Source organism: Prionailurus viverrinus, chromosome A1 (assembly GCF_022837055.1).
Source record: "Prionailurus viverrinus isolate Anna chromosome A1, UM_Priviv_1.0, whole genome shotgun sequence".
Lineage (NCBI taxonomy): Eukaryota > Metazoa > Chordata > Mammalia > Carnivora > Felidae > Prionailurus > Prionailurus viverrinus.
In genome coordinates, this window is record NC_062561.1 from 92,778,290 (window position 1) to 92,797,034 (window position 18,745).

General features: G+C 37.1%; 1 protein-coding gene across 3 annotated transcripts in view; it reads left to right on the forward strand.

Annotated features, from left to right (window-relative positions):
- The window catches only part of YTHDC2 (YTH N6-methyladenosine RNA binding protein C2), a 71,376-nt gene that overhangs the window by 18,598 nt on the left and 34,033 nt on the right, over nt 1–18,745 (forward strand). For all 3 annotated transcript variants that reach the window (XR_007152019.1, XM_047857783.1, XM_047857789.1), the window contains 10 exons: nt 1,475–1,582; nt 2,946–3,094; nt 4,570–4,705; nt 9,047–9,173; nt 9,377–9,442; nt 14,143–14,321; nt 14,572–14,668; nt 14,748–14,835; nt 14,924–15,004; nt 16,960–17,042. Coding sequence is in view for 2 of the 3 variants with exons in the window: in XM_047857783.1 (XP_047713739.1) it covers nt 1,475–1,582; nt 2,946–3,094; nt 4,570–4,705; nt 9,047–9,173; nt 9,377–9,442; nt 14,143–14,321; nt 14,572–14,668; nt 14,748–14,835; nt 14,924–15,004; nt 16,960–17,042 (1,114 nt within the window). In the remaining variant the exon portion in view is untranslated. The remainder of the gene's footprint in view (nt 1–1,474; nt 1,583–2,945; nt 3,095–4,569; nt 4,706–9,046; nt 9,174–9,376; nt 9,443–14,142; nt 14,322–14,571; nt 14,669–14,747; nt 14,836–14,923; nt 15,005–16,959; nt 17,043–18,745) is intronic.

The window sequence follows — 18,745 nt, forward strand, 5'->3', positions numbered from 1 at the left end:
ATCTATCTATCTATCTAGAGAGTGCACGTATGCACACAAGAAAGAGTGGGGGAAAGGCAGAGAGAGAAGAGAGAGAATACCAAGTACACTCCATGCTGTCAGCGTAGATGCGGGGCTTGATGTCATAACTGACCTGAGCCGAAATCAAGAGTTGGATGCCTAACCAACTGAGCCAACCAGGCACCCCCATTCCTCTGCTCTCTTTTATTTATTTTATTTTTTTAAAATTTTAATGTTTATTTATTTTTGAGAGGGACAGAGACAGAATGTGAGTGGGTTAGGGGCAGAGAGAGAGGGAGACACAGAATCTGAAGCAGGCTCCAGGCTCCGAGCTGTCAGCAGAGCCTGACGTGGGGCGTGAATTCATGAGCTGTGAGATCATGACCTGAGCCAAAGTCAGACGCTCAACTGACTGAGCCACCCAGGTGCCCCTTAATGTTTGTTTATTTTTTAAAGAGAGAGAGAGAGAGAGAGAGAGAGAGAGAGAGAGAGAGAGAACATAAGCAGGGGAGGGACAGAGAGAGAGGGAGACTCAGAATCTGAAGCAGGCTCCAGGCTCCGAGCTGTCAGCACAGAGCCTGATGTGGGGCTTGAACCCATGAACCATGAGATCATGACCTGAGCCAAAGTCCAATGCTTAACCAACTGAGCCATCCAGGTGCTTCTCCTCTGCTCTCTTTTAAATCTGTGTTATCTACTGCAGCCAGAGTGGTCTTTTCTGACCTGGAATTCTGAGGATGTTGAGCACTCTGCTGAGCTTAAACTTTGGATAACCATTACCTCAGGATGAAGACCTAAATCCTTAATAAGGCTCACCTGTTTCTCCTGCCTCATCTCAAACTACAACCCCTCTTTACTCCCCATCTCCCACCATGTTCCAGTTTGCTTGGCCAATTAGTTTCTTGAAGACATCATACTCTTTCCCATCGTAGCATCTTTGCATGTGCTTTTGTTTTCTTCATTGTATATTTCTTCTGCATACAGGTTAGTATTTCATTTATCCCTTCTCTTGGTCCTCATCTTCTCTGAGAGGATGATTTTCTTGACTCATTCAAATCCCCTATTATGTGATGGTATCCTGTGCTTTTCTCTGAGAGGATTTATTACAACTCTGTTTTCACATTTATATTCTGGATTATTGGATTAATGTCTGTCTCCCTTTCTAGTGTGTAAGCTTCAAGAGAGTAGGAGGCAGCTGTGTTTCTGCTTATGATTTGTATTCCTGGGGTCTGCCATGATGACAGACACAGGATAAGTAGATAGTAAACTCTAGAAAAGACAAGTAAATGAGCAGTTCTGTAAAATGAAAATCAGAATTATATTTAAATATAATGACATGACAATATCATGGGGATCACTTGACCTTTGAAATTGCTTTTGGATTTTTATACTCCATTAACTCAGGATTCTCATGTTTTTATGTGCATCGTCCCTGTGATGCAAACTGAGTCCTTAAAGTATTCCTATTATTTAGTACAGGGAAGACCTTTTGAAGTAAAAGAAATGTTTCTGGAAGACATCTTAAGAACTACTGGATACACAAACAAAGAAATGTTAAAATACAAAAAGGAAAAACAACGAGGTAAGCTTTTTATCAAACAAATTTAAAACAAAAGTACTACTAATACTAAGTTTTTGGTCTTATCCTGTGGAGGTACAAGGACACTTGAAAGTATTTTTCCCTTGCACGTAATTGTATAAAATCATATTAGAGTTTGGTCCCAAGTGTACCTGCTACATGGTGGTTTATGTGCATAAATTATCATCTATAGAGAGGAATTGAAAGTGGATGCTGGGGTGGAGGAGGGTGAGTGTGTCTGTATCCAGAGATACAGCCACTGTTTTAAGGAGGCCGAAGACTATGTGCTGCCGAGTGTTTGACATGCTGCATATGGTAAGAATGCGACCCGCCACAGCACATTGCACAGGACCCGGATGGGGAGTAGGCAGGAGGCGTTGAAGGGAGTGGCATGTGAGTAGTAACAGGTTCATCTTTGATACAAATGCCAGGTTTTCAAATCTTGATTTCGTTATGAATTGCATCTGTGCTTACAACTTAGCATTATTTGCCCATTAATACATCTCTTAATCACGACCTTACAGTATATCTCAGCTTTGGAGTTAGGGTAAGATTCTTCTTGGTTGCTTTTTTTTTTCCGATTTTTTTTAATGTTTAGTTTTGAGAGAGAGAGAGAGAGAGAGAGAGAGAGAGCGAGCATGAGCAGGGGAGGGGCAGAGCAGAGAGAGAGAGAGGGAGACACAGAATCTGAAGCGGGCTCCAGGCTCCACTCTGTCAGCACAGAGCCTGACGTGGGGCTTGAACTCACTAAGTGAGATCATGACCTGAGCCGAAGTCGGACGCTTCACCTACTGAGCCACCCAGGCGCCCTTCTTCTTGCTTACTTTTAACTTCATTATTCGCGATACGAGATTTGGCTTCAAGCTTTGCTTCCTTTGTTTAGTCTGTGTGACCTTGGACAAGAATCTTAAGTTCTTTGGATTCTCCACTTGAATAAAAGCAGTAGGAATTAGCAATTCCTATTTCATATGTAGATCATAAAACTAGTAGATCTCTAAGCTTTTGAAGGTGAAAATTGTAGATCACTTATACCTCAAACAACTGGCATGGTGGTAGAAGTTCAATGAATGGTTTTTCTACAAAGTGCTGTATGAATATTAGTCATTGTTTTAAGCAATATTTATAGTATGGCTCAAATAGTTTTCTTGAAATTTGGACTGACTTAGAAATAAACTTCTCACCAATAACGTGGAATAGATGATATATTTAAGCATAAACATTACTGGATGTTTCTCATTAATGTATTTTGAAAAAATAAAGCCAACTTTGAAGTATTTTCGATTCACTTAATTTTTAAAAGCACAATATATTCCCCAACGTGAAGCATTTGTGTACTTTTTTTTTGTTGTTGTTGTTACTAATTTAGAAGAGAAGCAACAAACTACTCTTACAGAGTGGTATTCGGCTCAAGAGAATACATTCAAGCCTGAATCTCAGAGGCAGAGAACTGTTCCGAATGTGACTGAAGAGTATGATTTGTTGGATGATGGTGGTGATGCTGTCTTCAGCCAGTTGGTAAGACCTTGTTGATTTCACACTGATATTTTGAGTGAAAATTGTGTAGTTTAAAGAACATCTTACAAGATTATAATATGTTACTGAATTATTACAGTGTAATTCTCTTCGTTTATCTTAGGCTACAACACATTTTTCAGAAAAACTTTCTAACACACTTTTTTTGGCAACTAATGCAACATTTTTTTTTGTTTTATATGAATTTAAATTATTTCAATATTTTCTCTGATTTTTTTGAAGACAATAAAGATATTATGGATATATGTTATCATTGCCTGATATTTTATCATCTCAAAAGTTTTTTTTATTGAAAATTTTTTTATGTTTATTAATTTTGAAAGAGGCAGAACATGAGTGGGGGAGAAACAGAGAGGGAGACACAGAATCCAGAGTAGGCTCCAAGCTCTGAGCTGTCAGCACAGAACCCAGTGCAGGGCTCGAACCCATGAACCGCAAGATCATGACCTGAGGCAAAGTTGGATGCTTAACCCACTGAGCTACCCAGGTGCCCCTATCATCTCAAAAGTTTAAGAACCTGTGAGCTGAACAATGTAAGATAAGTTCAGTTAAGAGAAAATTGAGAAAAAACTTTTGATATTAGAGCCCATAGTCAATACTGGTGTTGTTTCTACAACCAACCAGCTATGTGACTTTATAAACTGCTTTTCTTTTTTCTATTTTGCCACAGAATGTTTTACAAATGAAATATTTTGTAGAAGCCCTGCCTGCTCGTCTTTACTGTCCACTCCCATCCCTACATGGGGCTTCTGCTACCTTGGGTTCCATTGAAACTGTTTGAATCCAGGTTGAAAACTGGAACTAGCTGATTTCCTAGGTCCCTTCTGGTCTTTAATTCTGGTTTAGAATTCTTTAAAAGGCACTGGTGATTAGTGTGATGCAAAATATTGCTGGGCCTATGCACTTTTTGGAAAAAGAATTTAACTGTTTTGAGCATGAGAAGGTACATATGCAGGTGCATTTGGTTCAGTGAATAGCCTTTTGACCATTAAATCAGTGTTTCTTAAGCCTGGTTGCACATGAGCATCACCTCAGGAACTTATTTTAAAGCCCTTATGGAATCTTGCCTCCACCAGCAGAGGTTCTCATAAACTTGGCATCAGTGTTGAAATACACCAGTGTTGGCCCCTCTGATGTGCAGCTGGGAGAGAGAACCACTGGTGTACAAGTATATTTAGCAACATTTTGCTAGAAACACGTTTAGGTAATATTTTGACTGAATCATGCTCCTTTGGTTACAAACTCATTCTCAGATGAAAGATAAATGTAAGAACAAGATACGATATTGTAAGTGGAGTGTGTGTGTTCAGATGAGAAACTTTTATGTCAAAGCCTGTGCTATTATATTATATGTGGTAAGTAGTTCTTGTGGCCATTGTGTCATCTCATATTCTTTGCAAGCAAAGGTTAAGCTGTCAGGTAATTTATAACCTCTGCTTTTGTTTTGTTTTTTAAAGACAGAAAAAGATGTGAATTGCCTTGAACCATGGTTAATAAAGGAAATGGATGCTTGTCTTTCTGACATATGGCTACATAAAGATGTCGATGCCTTCGCTCAGGTCTTTCACCTTATTTTAACTGAAAATGTTAGCGGTATGTATAACTTCTTAAAAAATATTTTTTTTTACTCTTTCAGTTATTTATGGTGGAAAAGTAGTTTAATTCAGGGGCGCCTGGGTGGCGCAGTCGGTTAAGCGTCCGACTTCAGCCAGGTCACGATCTCGCGGTCCGTGAGTTTGAGCCCCGTGTCAGGCTCTGGGCTGATGGCTCGGAGCCTGGAGCCAGTTTCCGATTCTGTGTCTCCCTCTCTCTCTGCCCCTCCCCCGTTCATGCTCTGTCTCTCTGTCCCAAAAAAATAAATAAAAAACATTGAAAAAAAAAATTAAAAAAAAAAAAAAAGAAATGTAGTTTAATTCAGAATGTATGTACTACATTTGTTGTTCACAACCAATAATTTGTTCTTTTGGAGTACTTATTTCAAATGGACAAATCAAGATCTTATTAGCATAGTAGAATAAATATTGTGTTAAATTAGGGATTCTTTTTTTTTTTCTTTAATGTTAATTTTTGAGAGAGAGAGACAGAGCATGAGTGGGGCGGGGGAGTGGGAGTGGCAGGGAGAGAGGGAGACACTGAATCTGAAGCAAGCTCCAGGCTCTGAGCTGTCAGGGTAGGGCCCGACATGGTACTCGAACTCATGAAGTGTGAGATCATGACCTGAGCTGAAGTTGGACGCTTAACCGACTGAGCCACCCAAGCACCCCTAAATCAGGGATTCTTAATCTAGTTGTCTTCAGAATAGCTATGTGGGGGTCTGTGAATATATGTGCAGTTATGTGCAGAGGTATTTTTCTGTATATATATTGTACCCATATTTCTGTATATATATTGTACCCATAAATACATGTTCCTTCCCTCCCAAGGGAATATCTTTGATTTTTTGAAATTTGTGATTTCAAAAAAGGAAGGAAAAAAAAGATTGATAACTTTGCTCTAGATTTTGTATTTAGTAAGTGGAGAATTTTAACATACCGTTAGTTATATAAGCTCAAGTACTCATTCACATGCACATGCTTTCTGTCATGTGATACGTTTTCATAATGACCTAGCCTGATTTTGTTAGTTGATTATAGTGACTATTGGTAACCAGAGGTGAGTTCTAGGCAAAAGACAGAATGAAAGGCCAGAGAGTCAGTACTGGAAATGATTTAGATGTCAAGTGGTTTATCCCCTCAACTAAACTTCTCAGGGTTGTTATTATTATTATTGATCACTCCTTTCTTGAAACATTTCCTTCAATCAGCCTGTCCTATTCCAGCTGGAACTTCTTGGTTTCCTTCGCAGAATCTTCCCTTTTCCTGACCTCTGAATATGCAGTGGCCCAGGCCTCAGTCCTTAGGCCTTGCTTCAATTTACACGGACTCCTTTTGTGGTTCTCATCTAGTCATAGCTTTAAATACTTATTGTCTCTTAGTGACTAGCTTCAGGTACAGTAGGTCAATCAGCCTAAAAATCTTTACTCTTTACTTACATCAATTCAGCCTATGGTTAGTATAGCTCGTTGCCAACCACATTGTCTTAGTGATTCATATCACCTTTAAAACTTCTAGTTCTTCTTTTTTTTTTTTTCTTTAACATGGGATTTTGCTAAATGAATGCCCCCTATCATTTACATGTTGTTCTGATTTTTTTTATTTTTATTTTTTTTGAGTTTTTAAATCTCATAATTAGATTTGGCCCATTGGTTTTGGTTAACAACCCCCCTCCCCCCCGCCCCCACCACCCAGTTCTAATTGTTACCTAGTGTATTAATAAACCTTCTCAGTTTATTAGCTCAGAAGGCCTGGGTCAATGAACATGTGCTATGTATGCTAGAAGAGGCTTTAGGTCAATATTTAGGTGTAGTTGTTCAAATGGTTATAATTCCATAATGTACTAATCTAACAGACCTCTTAGGAAGGAAATGAAGATCTTTGTAAATTTAGTTTGATCTACTTTTTTTTTTCCAGTTTATCAGTCATTAAAAAAATAAATTATCTGTATTTTGAAAAGTAACTTTTTGTATTTGGAAATGTGAACATTTGTTCATATCCAGTTTTCTGGCAGTCTTTTTTTCTCCAAAAGAGAAATGCCTTGCCATCTTACCTGAAAGTTAGGAAAATTTGAACTCTGAGGCAAGTTGCCTTAAAATATTTATGAAGCATTAATGTATTATTCTTGACCTTCATCCTAGATATTTCTTTAGTGTATACTATTACTTGGATGTCATCATCCTATGCATCCAGGTCCTGCATCTTTATAAAAGTGTCACTGGACATTTTCTAGAGTACGCTATGCTAGTATTTTAAGCTGTGTGAAGCAAACTAAAATGTTGTAGTAATTCTTTGAACAGTTATTGACTTCCTGTCTTTTTATTTTTCTTCTAAAATCTCAATCCTTAATTGGCACCAGAGTTGAAAATACTTCATGTAATCCAGGAGACCCTGGGCTTCATAGGTTTCTTTTTAATGTTGTCAGTTTCTCCATGTGATCCTGTGGAAGCAGTTGGTAATTAGTAAGATGCAGGCATTCTTTGTCATGCTTATTGTCCTAGTTACCTATTGCTGCATAACAAATCATTCCTAAACTTAGCAACCTGAAACATTTATTATCTCACACTGCTTCTGAGAATCAAGAATCTGAGAGTGGCAAAACTGAGTGGTTCTGGCTCCTAGTGACTCATAGAACAGTAGTGAAGCTGTTGTTAGGAGTTTGGTCATCTGAAGGTTTCACTGGAACTGGAGCATCTGGTTCCGAGGAGGCTTGCTGACGTGGCTCTTGGCAAGAGGCCTCCAGTCATCTCTGCTTTTGGCATAAGGCTTCAGTTCGTTGCCATGTGGATCTCTTCATAGGGCTGGCTGTCTTATTCTTCCTAGGATGTGACAGCTGGCTTCTTTCAGAGTGAGTGATCAAAAGAGAAGGAGAAAAAGCAAGCAGGAAGCTGTAGGTACCTTTTAGAGTGAGTTACGTAGTCTAGCTCTTACTCTAGGAGAATGGAATTAGGCTCTGCCTCTTGAAGAGAGGAGTACTAAGGAATTGTTGGATACTTATTAATACCCTGCTGCTGAAAATACATACTTATTCGTACCTGCTGCTCAAAAATATACACATTTTGGTTCTGTTCTCCAGGGCTATCAAATGACTATTCAGTTGAAGGTGTAATTCTCTTAGTGAGTATAGGTCATAATCTTTTCAGACCTTTTTAAAAATGCGTGTGCCTGGCCATCCCAGACTTACCGACTCTGAATCTAGAGTAAATCATGGCTATCTGTGCTTTTAGAAATAAGAAGCTTGAGGTAATTCTCTTCTGAGTCCTCCTCCCCATCTTAAGAACCATTGATTTGTATTAATGGTTACCATGTTGTAGAGTATTATTAAACAATGAGAATAATTGGGTATCTAAAATTTTCCATTTGTAATTATCTTAAATTTTACTGCAGAGGTTTCTCCCCCCCCCCCCGTGGTTCTTTATTTTTGAAATTACCAGTTATAATTTAAGCAAACTGGTGCTAAGCAATTTTAATATATTGCATTCCTTGAGACATATATTCTAGGAAAGAACTTAAACTCAATAGACCTTTGTTTTTCTCATGGAGGGATTTTATGGTTTGTAAACTTTCTGCCAATGCTTTATTTCCATTAAACATCTCAGTAAGTAACAGCCTGGAATGGTGGAATGAAAATAAAACGAAAGAACAACAAAAAATGGTCTTGAACTTTGCATTTGCACTTTTAAGCATTCATTACCAGTTGCCGATGAACATTAACTTTTTAATTCTTTGTATTTTGTCATCTGATGATTAAGACATATCCAGGCTTAGGAAAATTATTTAAGGGTTCTGCAAGTTACTAGTTTTCCTCTTCTGTTTTAATTATCATGGTGAGCTTAAGACAGCTTAACAACTATCTTTCCTTCTCTTGCCTTCCAAATGATTGTCCCTATTCCATCATTTATTTTTATTTATTTGTTTGTTTGTTTATTTATTTATTTATTTATTATTTTTTTAGAGAGAGTGTGAATGGGGGAGAGGGACAGAGGGCAAGGGAGAGAGAATCCCAAGCAGGCTCTGCACTCAGCATGGAGCCTGACATGGGACTCAATCCTGTGACCCTGGGATCATGACCTGAGCTGAAGTCAAAAGTTGGATGCTCAACTGACTGAGCCACCCAGGCGCCCCTCCTCCATTGTGTTTATATTAAAAGCATATGAATGACATCTCCTTGGATGATCTGAGTTAAGGTTATGTAATACTGTTACCATGTAGTGGGTTAAGGCGCAAAGTCCCAAGTGAATTCTCCTGACAGTCATTTATTTCTTTCATTTAACTTAAAAAAAATTAAAACGATTTAAAAAATTTGGAAATGTAACCTATATTTATCTTTTCCTGTTTTTAGTTGATTATAGGCATAGCGAAACCAGTGCAACAGCTCTGATGGTTGCTGCTGGACGAGGTTTTTCAAGTCAAGTAGAGCAGTTAATTAGCATGGGAGCCAACGTGCACAGTAAAGCGTCAAATGGCTGGTAATTGTAAACTGCATCCGTTCTTTGTATGTCTTGGTCCAGCTACACGTACTGTCTTTGATTTCTTACGTTTGTCTTTATGTTAAAAGCTGTTCTATAATAATTGCTGGAATATCTCTAATGGGTGAATGAATAATGTGACTAGTTTTATAATTTTGAAAACATCATTTTTCTAATAGTTTGATATCTTTGAATTTTGGCAGGATGGCTTTAGATTGGGCTAAACACTTTGGACAGACTGAAATTGTGGATCTTCTGGAATCTTACAGGTAAAACTTTATTCTGTGCTTAATTAACCCTAACTTCTTTTTTATTTAAAAAAATTTTTTTTTTTAACATTTATTCATTTTGAGAGACAGAGGCAGAGCATGAGCAGGGGAGGGGGAGAGAGAGAGAGATACAGAATCCGAAGCAGGCTCCAGGCTCTGAGCTGTTTGTTAGCACAGAGCCCGACGCGGGGCTTGAACTCACAAACCGCAAGACCAGGACCTGAGCTGAAGTCGGACGTCTCAACTGACTGAGACACCCAGGTGCCCCCTAACTTCTTTTTTAAAAGCTTAGCTGTGAAAATCAGTATGATGCTGTAGGCTATAGTCTCTTATTCAGAGATTTTATTTTGTGTTTTGTTTTTTTTTTGCTTTTTTTTTCTTGCTGTTGGTTTTTGAATTCTAAGGAATTCTAAGGAAAAAAAAAATTTTTGTAGGGTGCCAGTAAGATCCACTATGCTGTAATAATTTATTTTATTTTGAAAAACAGAAGGATTTCCAGTTAAACATGGTAGCTAGAACACATGTAATTTATCTGCATTTTCACAAAACCTCGTTGAAACGGTACAGAAGGAATGTTCAAGCTAATAAAGTGAAAGAGATTGGAAGAGGTCATAGCAACTGATCGAAGAAATTAGTAAATTTTTGGGTACTAGAAGGCTAGTGGATCGGTGCTGGTTGACGTGGCAGAGCTGAGAAAACTGAAACCTGAGTGCCCACAGAGGGAAGTGCCAGTGAGAAACAGATTCATTTTAGCTTCTTAGAGGCTCACTTAACTAATTCTTTTTTTTTTAAATGAATTTTTTTTTTAATGTTTATTTTTGAGAGAGAGACAGAGCGTGAGTAGGGAGGGGCAGAGAGAGAGGGAGACACAGATCTGAAGCAGGCTCCAGGCTCTGAGCTGTTAGCACAGAGGTCGACGCGGAACTCAAACTCGTCAACCGTGAGATCATGACCTGAGCTGAAGTCGGACACTCAACTGACTGAGCCACCCAGGCGCCCCTCACTTAACTACTTCTGAATAACAGTGAAAGAAAAGGCCAAAAACAAAACAAAAACAAAAAACATAACAACAAAAAAACCCCCAAAATCCCAGAATTGATTGAAATTCTCTATGAGGAACATTTAGAATTCCAGATTCCCTTCTCCCCTCCACCAGGTGATACCACTTCCCCACCTTTGCAGGAAGTGGGAAGTATATTAAAAAATAAAGCCACGGACATGTTGGACTTGGAGGTACCAGGCACAGTGGGAGAGTAGGAGTGAGGCATCAAACAGAAAAATCTAAAGACTGAAAGTTGAGGTACCATCCACTCCCTTCCACTGCTGTCCTGTTGCCTTTTCCTGTTTGAAGCTTATGTTCTTTAGCAGAAAACTTGAGAATTCTTTCCTGGGAAAACAGACGAAGCCGAGGGAAAAGAATTAGAATTATAGAAGGTTGGGTATTCCTTCAGTGAAATGACCATCTTTAAACTAGATAGCTCAGCAATTGTCACCTGTGCAGATGGAGTTGTTTTTTTTTTTTTTTTTTCATTGTCTTTAAAGATGAACAAAGTGTTGGGGATTGATCACTGGGAATCTTTGAGGGGAAAAAGCACCCACAATCCAACAGACAACAATAGCAACCAAAAAACCCGGAACTTGGATGGGACTAAGCATTAGTGACCAGAAGAAGACTTCAAAAACTAATAGAAAATATTCATGAAAGAGAAACAATGTGTTATAAAACAGGAACAGAACACATATCTTTGTTTAAATCTTACCTTCATGGGGGCTACCTAATTAATCCTATTACTGCAGTCTACCTCCTGTGCTACTGATCCTCCTTAACTGATTCTACTTTGATTTAAAAAAGAAGAATCAGACAATACTTTTCACAATCCTATGAAACAAAGCCTTCATTTTGGTAATTAAAGGTTTTCGGTAAATTTAGGTCAGATTGTGTAGATTTTAATGTTTATTTATTTTTGAGACAGAGACTGAGACAGCGCATGAACTGGGGAGGGTCAAAGAGAGAGGGAGACACAGAATCTGAAACAGGCTTCAGGCTCTGAGCCGTCAGCACAGAGCCTGACGCGGGGCTCGAACTCACGGACTGCGAGATCACAACCTGAGCCGAAGTTGGACGCTTAACCAACTGAGCCACCCAGGCGCCTCCAGATTGTGTAGATTTTAGATTAGATATCTTAAGAAAAGGGAAAGATATTTTATTAAAGGAAAAGGTACCTGAAGAAAACATGTTTAGTAATACGTGGATAGCATCTATCGGTCTTCAACCTATAAGAATCAAAAGTGAAAAAAATGGAATTTGAAGTTAAAATATATCAAAACATCTTTTATTGAAGAACATATAAATGTTTTATATGACTTGGGTTTTTGTATTTAATTCTATAGATATAGTCTCAGGTATTAGATGAAGTATGTTTGAAGTATGAAATTAGTCTTTTCGTTTTAATTTCAATTAAATGCTAATGACGTTTAGAGTGACAAAGTTCTTAGCAATGGCAGGATTTGTTGTCATTTCAGTTAATAGCACCCAGAATTTGCAGTCCTTTTAGTGCTAATACTTTGAATGCTCCACTTTGAATGCTTCTTAGGGTGCTAGGAAGTAGTGTCAGTAGACACTATACATTACCAAGTACAGGAGTTATCTGGATAATATTCTAATTATCCTGGCTACCTGGGCTTTCTTTTTAGTCCACAGATCATGACATTATCAATCACCAATTTTAAACATTTAAAATGCAATTTATTAATAAAATATGTGTTGGATTATTGATAATTGATATGTAAAGTTAGTGGGGTTTTTTTGAGAGTGCTAGTGGAGAGGGGCAAAGGGAAAGAGAGAGAGCATCTCAAGCAAGTTCCACACCCAGTATGTAGCCCGACATGGGGCTCCATCCCACGACCATGACATCATGACCCGAACTGAAATAAAGAGTTGGGTGTTACTGACTGAGCCAACCAGGCTCCCTTGAAGTTAGAGCTTTAAACAAAGAACATACTCCTCTCCTCATTTACCTGTTAAGAAGTAAAAAACCGGGGCACCTGGGTGGCGCAGTCGGTTGGACGTCCGACTTCAGCCAGGTCACGATCTCGCGGTCTGTGAGTTCGAGCCCCGCATCAGGCTCTGGGCTGATGGCTCAGAGCCTGGAGCCTGTTTCTGATTCTGTGTGTCCCTCTCTCTCTGCCCCTCCCCCATTCATGCTCTGTCTCTCTCTGTCCCAAAAATAAATAAACTTTGAAAAAAAATTAAAAAAAAAAAAAAAAAAGAAGTAAAAAACCAAAAAGCTTGGAGTATTTGAAAAAGGATCTTAAATTTAAAATACTACAATTTTAAGTTTAATATTTTCCCTGTTGAGATCAGGCTTCATTTTCTGCTAAGTAAGCTCTTTAAGAGAAATGGGCTGAACTGAACTTCCTAGAAATCTTATTGATAGTTACTAGTGATGGCAGTAGTTTATATTTTTATATAGAGGATGAAGAAGCAAGCAATTATTTAATTTATGCTGATTCTGGGCTTTTGGAAAGTAGTGAAATCAATCTGCTTTTAGAATAGAATTACCACGTTAGCAGTCATGTTAAGCTGGTACCTGTAGAATTGTGGTTTGTTTGTTTTTTTAACATAGATTTTTCTTCACAGTATTGTTTATAAGAGTGAACAACCTGTTGAGATATAAATGATGATTGAAAATTTGTGTCTTTTAAGTTTCATTATGGTAAAGTTTATATACCACATGAGTTAGTTCACCCATGTTACACAGTCATTACCACAATCAATTTTGAGAACGTTTTCATTACCCATCTCCCCCCAAAAAACGCAAGTCTTCCAGCTCTCGACACCTAGTGTACTTTCTGTTTCTGTAGGTTTGTCTATTCTGTACACTTAATCTAAGTGGAATGGTATCATACTTGGTCTTTTTGTGATTGGCTTCTTTCATTAGCATAATGTGTTCCAAGGTTCATCCATGTTGTAGCAGGTGTTCTTTTTCTGACTAATAACCTACTCTGTGGATACATCACGATTTGTTTAACCATTCATCAATTGATGAACATTTGGGTTTCCACTTTTTGACTCTTACCAATAATTCTGGTATGAACATTTGTGTACACATATTTATATGGACATGTATTTTCATTTGCCTTGTTTATATACCTAGCAGTAGAAGTGGAATTGCTGGGATGTGTGGTCACACTGTGTTTAACATTTTGAAGAACCACCATATTCTTTTTTAAAGTGGCTTCACCATTTTATGCTCTCACCAGCAATGTATGATGGTTACAGTTTCTCCACACCCTCTCTCCACACTTACTTTCTTGTCTTTTTTTTATTGTAGTCCTCCTAGTGAGTGTGAAGTGGTATTCATTGTGGTTTTGATTTTCATTTCTCTGATGACTAATGATGTTGAACATCTTTTCAGTGTGTTTATTGGCCATTCGTATATTGTCTTTGGAGAAATGTCTTCAGATTGTGTTTTCAAAAATCACTTACTGACAAATTTTACTTTGGATAATGTACTGTAAACCAAAACATGAATTGTAGCTGGGACATTAAGTATCACTTACCCTCTTTAGGGTGTATTTAAAATTTGAAGAAGGATATCATGGGAATTGTTGGCCTTAAAGGATTACTCTTTTTTGATGAAAATTGAGTTTGTGGTTTTTTTTTTTTGTTGTTGTTGTTTTTGTCTTTTTTTTCCTAGTGCTTCACTAGAATTTGGAAATCTAGATGAAAGTTCTCTGGTACACACAAATGGGAGTGACCTCAATGCAGAAGACAGAGAGCTCCTGAAAGCTTATCATCACAGTTTTGATGATGAAAAAGTAGACTTGGATTTGATCATGCACCTTCTATACAATATCTGCCATGGTTGCGATGCTGGTAAATAACTACTGTCTAAAATAACTGGAACAAGAGTGTATACTTCGATTTCAAAATTAATATGTTGTGTGTACAGATTTTTGTGTAATTCCATTGTCAGTATTGCATAAATAATCTCTTAAACATCATAAGTATCACAGTTTATTAGTACATAAAAACACGTGGTAGAGTTCATTATAGATGGTTCTGTTGATTGGTTCTGGTTTGTAAAACCAGAGGTTTACTGTTTAAAACATTATTATTCTCCAAGGAGCAATATTAATTTTCCTGCCTGGATATGATGAAATTGTTGGACTGCGGGATCGCATCCTGTTTGATGACAAGCGGTTTGCTGATAACACACACAGGTAAAAGCTAAAGCTTTATATTTGCTGCTTTAAGTAACAGATAGGTACCACAGTGTATTTCCCCTTTCATTGTCAACAGATATCAAGTCTTTATGCTTCATTCAAATATGCAAACATCTGATCAAAAGAAGGTATTGAAAAACCCGCCTGCTGGTGTTCGAAAAATTGTAAGCTTTATAACATCTTCTTTTGTCCATTTTATTAGTCATTGGTCCTGTTTTCGTATTAACTGTAACATAACATTCCATTTTGCAGATCCTTTCCACCAATATTGCTGAAACCAGCATCACAGTCAACGATGTTGTCTTTGTTATTGATTCTGGTAAGGTGAAAGAGGTAGGTTGGAGGAATTGTATTTTATTTAAATGAAGAAGATTAAGTTACATTCCAGTAAATGCTTTTATAAGCAGAATTCACTTTAGTGGGAAAATCTCTGGTTCTGCCTGAATTTACCATAGTAATCGTTGATTTCTCTGAAGTGAATATTTTACTTTAAACAGTTCAGAATATAAGATCCAGTTAGTGTAACAAATTATATTAAAAAAATGAGCTTCTGCTGATTAAATATTAGGAAGAAAGTAAAGGGTTGGCTAGCTACACTGAAAATTTTGTCACGGTGTGGGAATTTGATTACATATTTTGTATGCTTTCCTTCTACATGTGGGCATGGACCATGTCCCTCCTGTTCAATGTTTAATCTCCGGTGCTCCACATGTAGCAGATACTCAAAAGATATTTAGTTTGAGAGAACCATACTCAGAGGAAGCAGACAAAACTAAAGTTCAGCAAATGATAGCGGACACATGGGTCCATTACCTGCTTTTATCAAAATAAATTCCATCGGAACACTGCCATGTTCACTCTTCTGCCTATTGACTATGGCTGCTTTCACACTGCAGATGGCAGATTTGAATTAGTTGCAACAGAGACTCTCTACAAAGGCTAAAATATTTACTGCCAACCCAGTAGAAATAAAAGACAGCATTTATTTTCTTTAGCATTAGAATACTCAGCAGTTCTCAATGCCCTTAACTTTGGTAGGTCCTTTTACTGAAAGAGTTGAAAGTGAGAGGTGGTTGATTTTCAAGGAACGATACTATCTATGTTGGGGAAAGCAAATCATCTCTGTTCTAGTGGATATAAATGATCATGTTTTAATGTGAAAAAAATTTATTAATTGCTTTATAATGTTTTCAAAGTAATTTTAAGGAATATCTTATAGAACACAAGATTTTATTATAAAATTTGGACATTTCATTATAGTTGGATACTATAAAGAAGGGATAATACATTTTGTTTTTTTTATAAGAGGATAATGATGAATATTATCTTTAAAAGTCTGAATGGTGAGTCCATAAAAATTCAGATTTTATTGCCCTGAAATTAGCTAAAGCTGAACAAGTGAATTTTGAATAATTTAGAAATTAATTCCTATAGGTATCATTTATCAAGTAAACCATAGTTAAGAATATGATGATAGTGTCAGAAGTTATTTTACATACAAAATTGACAAATGTGACATTTTATTAAAAACTATTGGTACTATTTTTTCTAAAGATCCTATAATTAAACTATTATGAGAATGCATTTGTAATTGCTCTATATAGTTATCCTATGAAAGGGAAAGTGTAAGTCACTGAATGATTAAGTATATATTCTAGTTAGGAATCCACTGTTTTAAAGTATTTCTCTATAGTGAATTTTTGCTTTAGAATCTTTGAGGATGTATGGAGGGAATAATGGTTCTTTTTAAAATTCTTTTTTTTTTTTTTTTTTTTTTTAGTGTTTATTTTTGAGAGACAGAGCACAAGCAGGGAAGGGGCAGGGAGAGAGGGAGACACAGAATCCAAAATAGGCTCCAGGCTCTGAGCTGTCAGCACAGAGCCTGACATGGGGCTGGAACCCATGAACTGTGAGATCATGACCTGAGCCAAAGTTGGGTCGCTTAACTGACTGAGCCACCCAGGCACCCCTATTTATTTCTGAGAGTGAGAGAGACGGAGAGCGAGCATGCACTCAGCAGGGGAGGGGCAGAGAGAGAGAGGGAGACACAGAATCTGAAGCAGGGTCCAGGCTTTGAGCTGCCAGCCACAGACCCTGAGGCGGGGCTCGAACTCACAGACTGCGAGATCATGACCTGAGCTAAAGTTGGGCGCTTAACTGACTGACCCACCCAGGCGAAGAGGCTTTAAATTAAACTTGGCATGTTAAAATATATTCATAATGTTTCTTGCTGTTTCTTCTTAAACACCTTTTATAAAAGTTTTAACATGAAGAAAACTTAATTACAGAAATCCTTTGATGCACTGAATTTTGTTACAATGTTAAAAATGGTGTGGATTTCCAAAGCTAGTGCCATACAACGAAAAGGCAGGTAATGTACATTCATTCACTCAATTGCCTATAAAATGGAAACATTTTGGTATGTATTACATATTTAATATATATTCTTTCTATAAAATGTTAAGATTTTCATGTTAATCTTCATTTTTATATTTTTGTAAAGCAATCCATTTTAAAATATACTTTTTTTTAAAGGTTGAATTCAGCTTATTTTAAATTTTTTTGCCTAGTATAATCTATACTCAGAAGATGTGAGAAACATAGACAAAATTAAATGGAAAATCTCTTCAATATTTGCTACATAGGACAAAGGACTAATTTCTGTATTTTGCAAAAAAACCCCTTCCAAATCAATTCACGAAGACCAATACATGAACCTCACATATATCACCTCATATATGCCAAAAGAAATGTAAATTAGTGAGGTAATATTTTTTGCTTATCACCGGATTGTCATTGATGAAAATGTTTAACAGTACATACAACAGAGTTGGCAAAAGTATAGGCCAGTAAGCTTTCATGGTTTGCTGATGGGAGTGTAAATTGGTGTGACTTCTTCAGAGGACAGTTTGAAACTGTCGATCCATTTCTACCCTTTGCCACTGGATTCACCTTCTCATAATTTGTCCTGAGTATACTTGTGCACTGTGTGCAGGGATGTGTTTAAGAATGTTTTCTGCAGCATTGTTTGTAATAGTGAAAAATCTGAGAACATTGTAGTGTCCATTAGTAGTGAAGTATTGTAGTTAGATAAATTATGCTGTAGTCACACAATGGTATACTAGGTAAGTGTTAAAAGGAAAGATGTAGATGTATGTATTTTTATAGTGGAATGGGTTTTCAGAATATATTATTAATTGAAAAAAGTAAAGTGTAGAACGTGCATCCAATAGTATTTGCTTGTGCTAAATATGTATATGTGTATGTATATATGTATGTGTATATATAGTTTAATGTTTATTTTTGTGAGAGAGATGGAGTGTGAGTGGGGGAGGGGTAAAGAGAAAGGGAGACACAGGATCCGAAGCAGGCTCCAGGCTCTGAGCTGTCAGCACAAAGCCCGACACGGGACTCAAACCCACAAACCGTGAGATCATGATCTGAGCCGAAGTCTGATGCTCAACCGACTGAGCCACCCAGGCGCCCCAGTATATATTTAGGCACAAATGCATTGTCAAGTTTGAGAGAAACATTAAAAAAACAGTTGTTGACTCTGAGAAGGTGGGTTTGTGGGGCTCTTGAGATTTAATTTTCATTTTATTGCTTTGTAGCTTGGTTACTTATTTTAATAAATAAATAACATGCTTGCGTTACTTTTTCTTTTTAAAAAAAGATTAAAAAAGTATTGTATTTTTCGATAATCATTTGACTGATTTTTTTCTTTCATTTTAACTGATAGAACAACATCAGATACTGACTTTAAAGATGTGCCTCATATGCTGAAGATGGTGGATGCATTATTTCTGTGCTTTATACTTTCATAGGATGTTCTTGAGGGCTTGTTGCTATTACCATATCAGTTGTTTTCTTATGACAAGGTGTGGCTTGATACACTGAGCTAGGTTTATAGGCTGTTAATAGTATATTATTAGGGATGAAAATCAGAAATTGTAAAAATTTTTCTTGTCATCTCTTTCAACAGGTATTTTTTTTTTTTTTTTTAAATTTTTTTTTTTTCAACGTTTATTTATTTTTGGGACAGAGAGAGACAGAGCATGAACGGGGGAGGGGCAG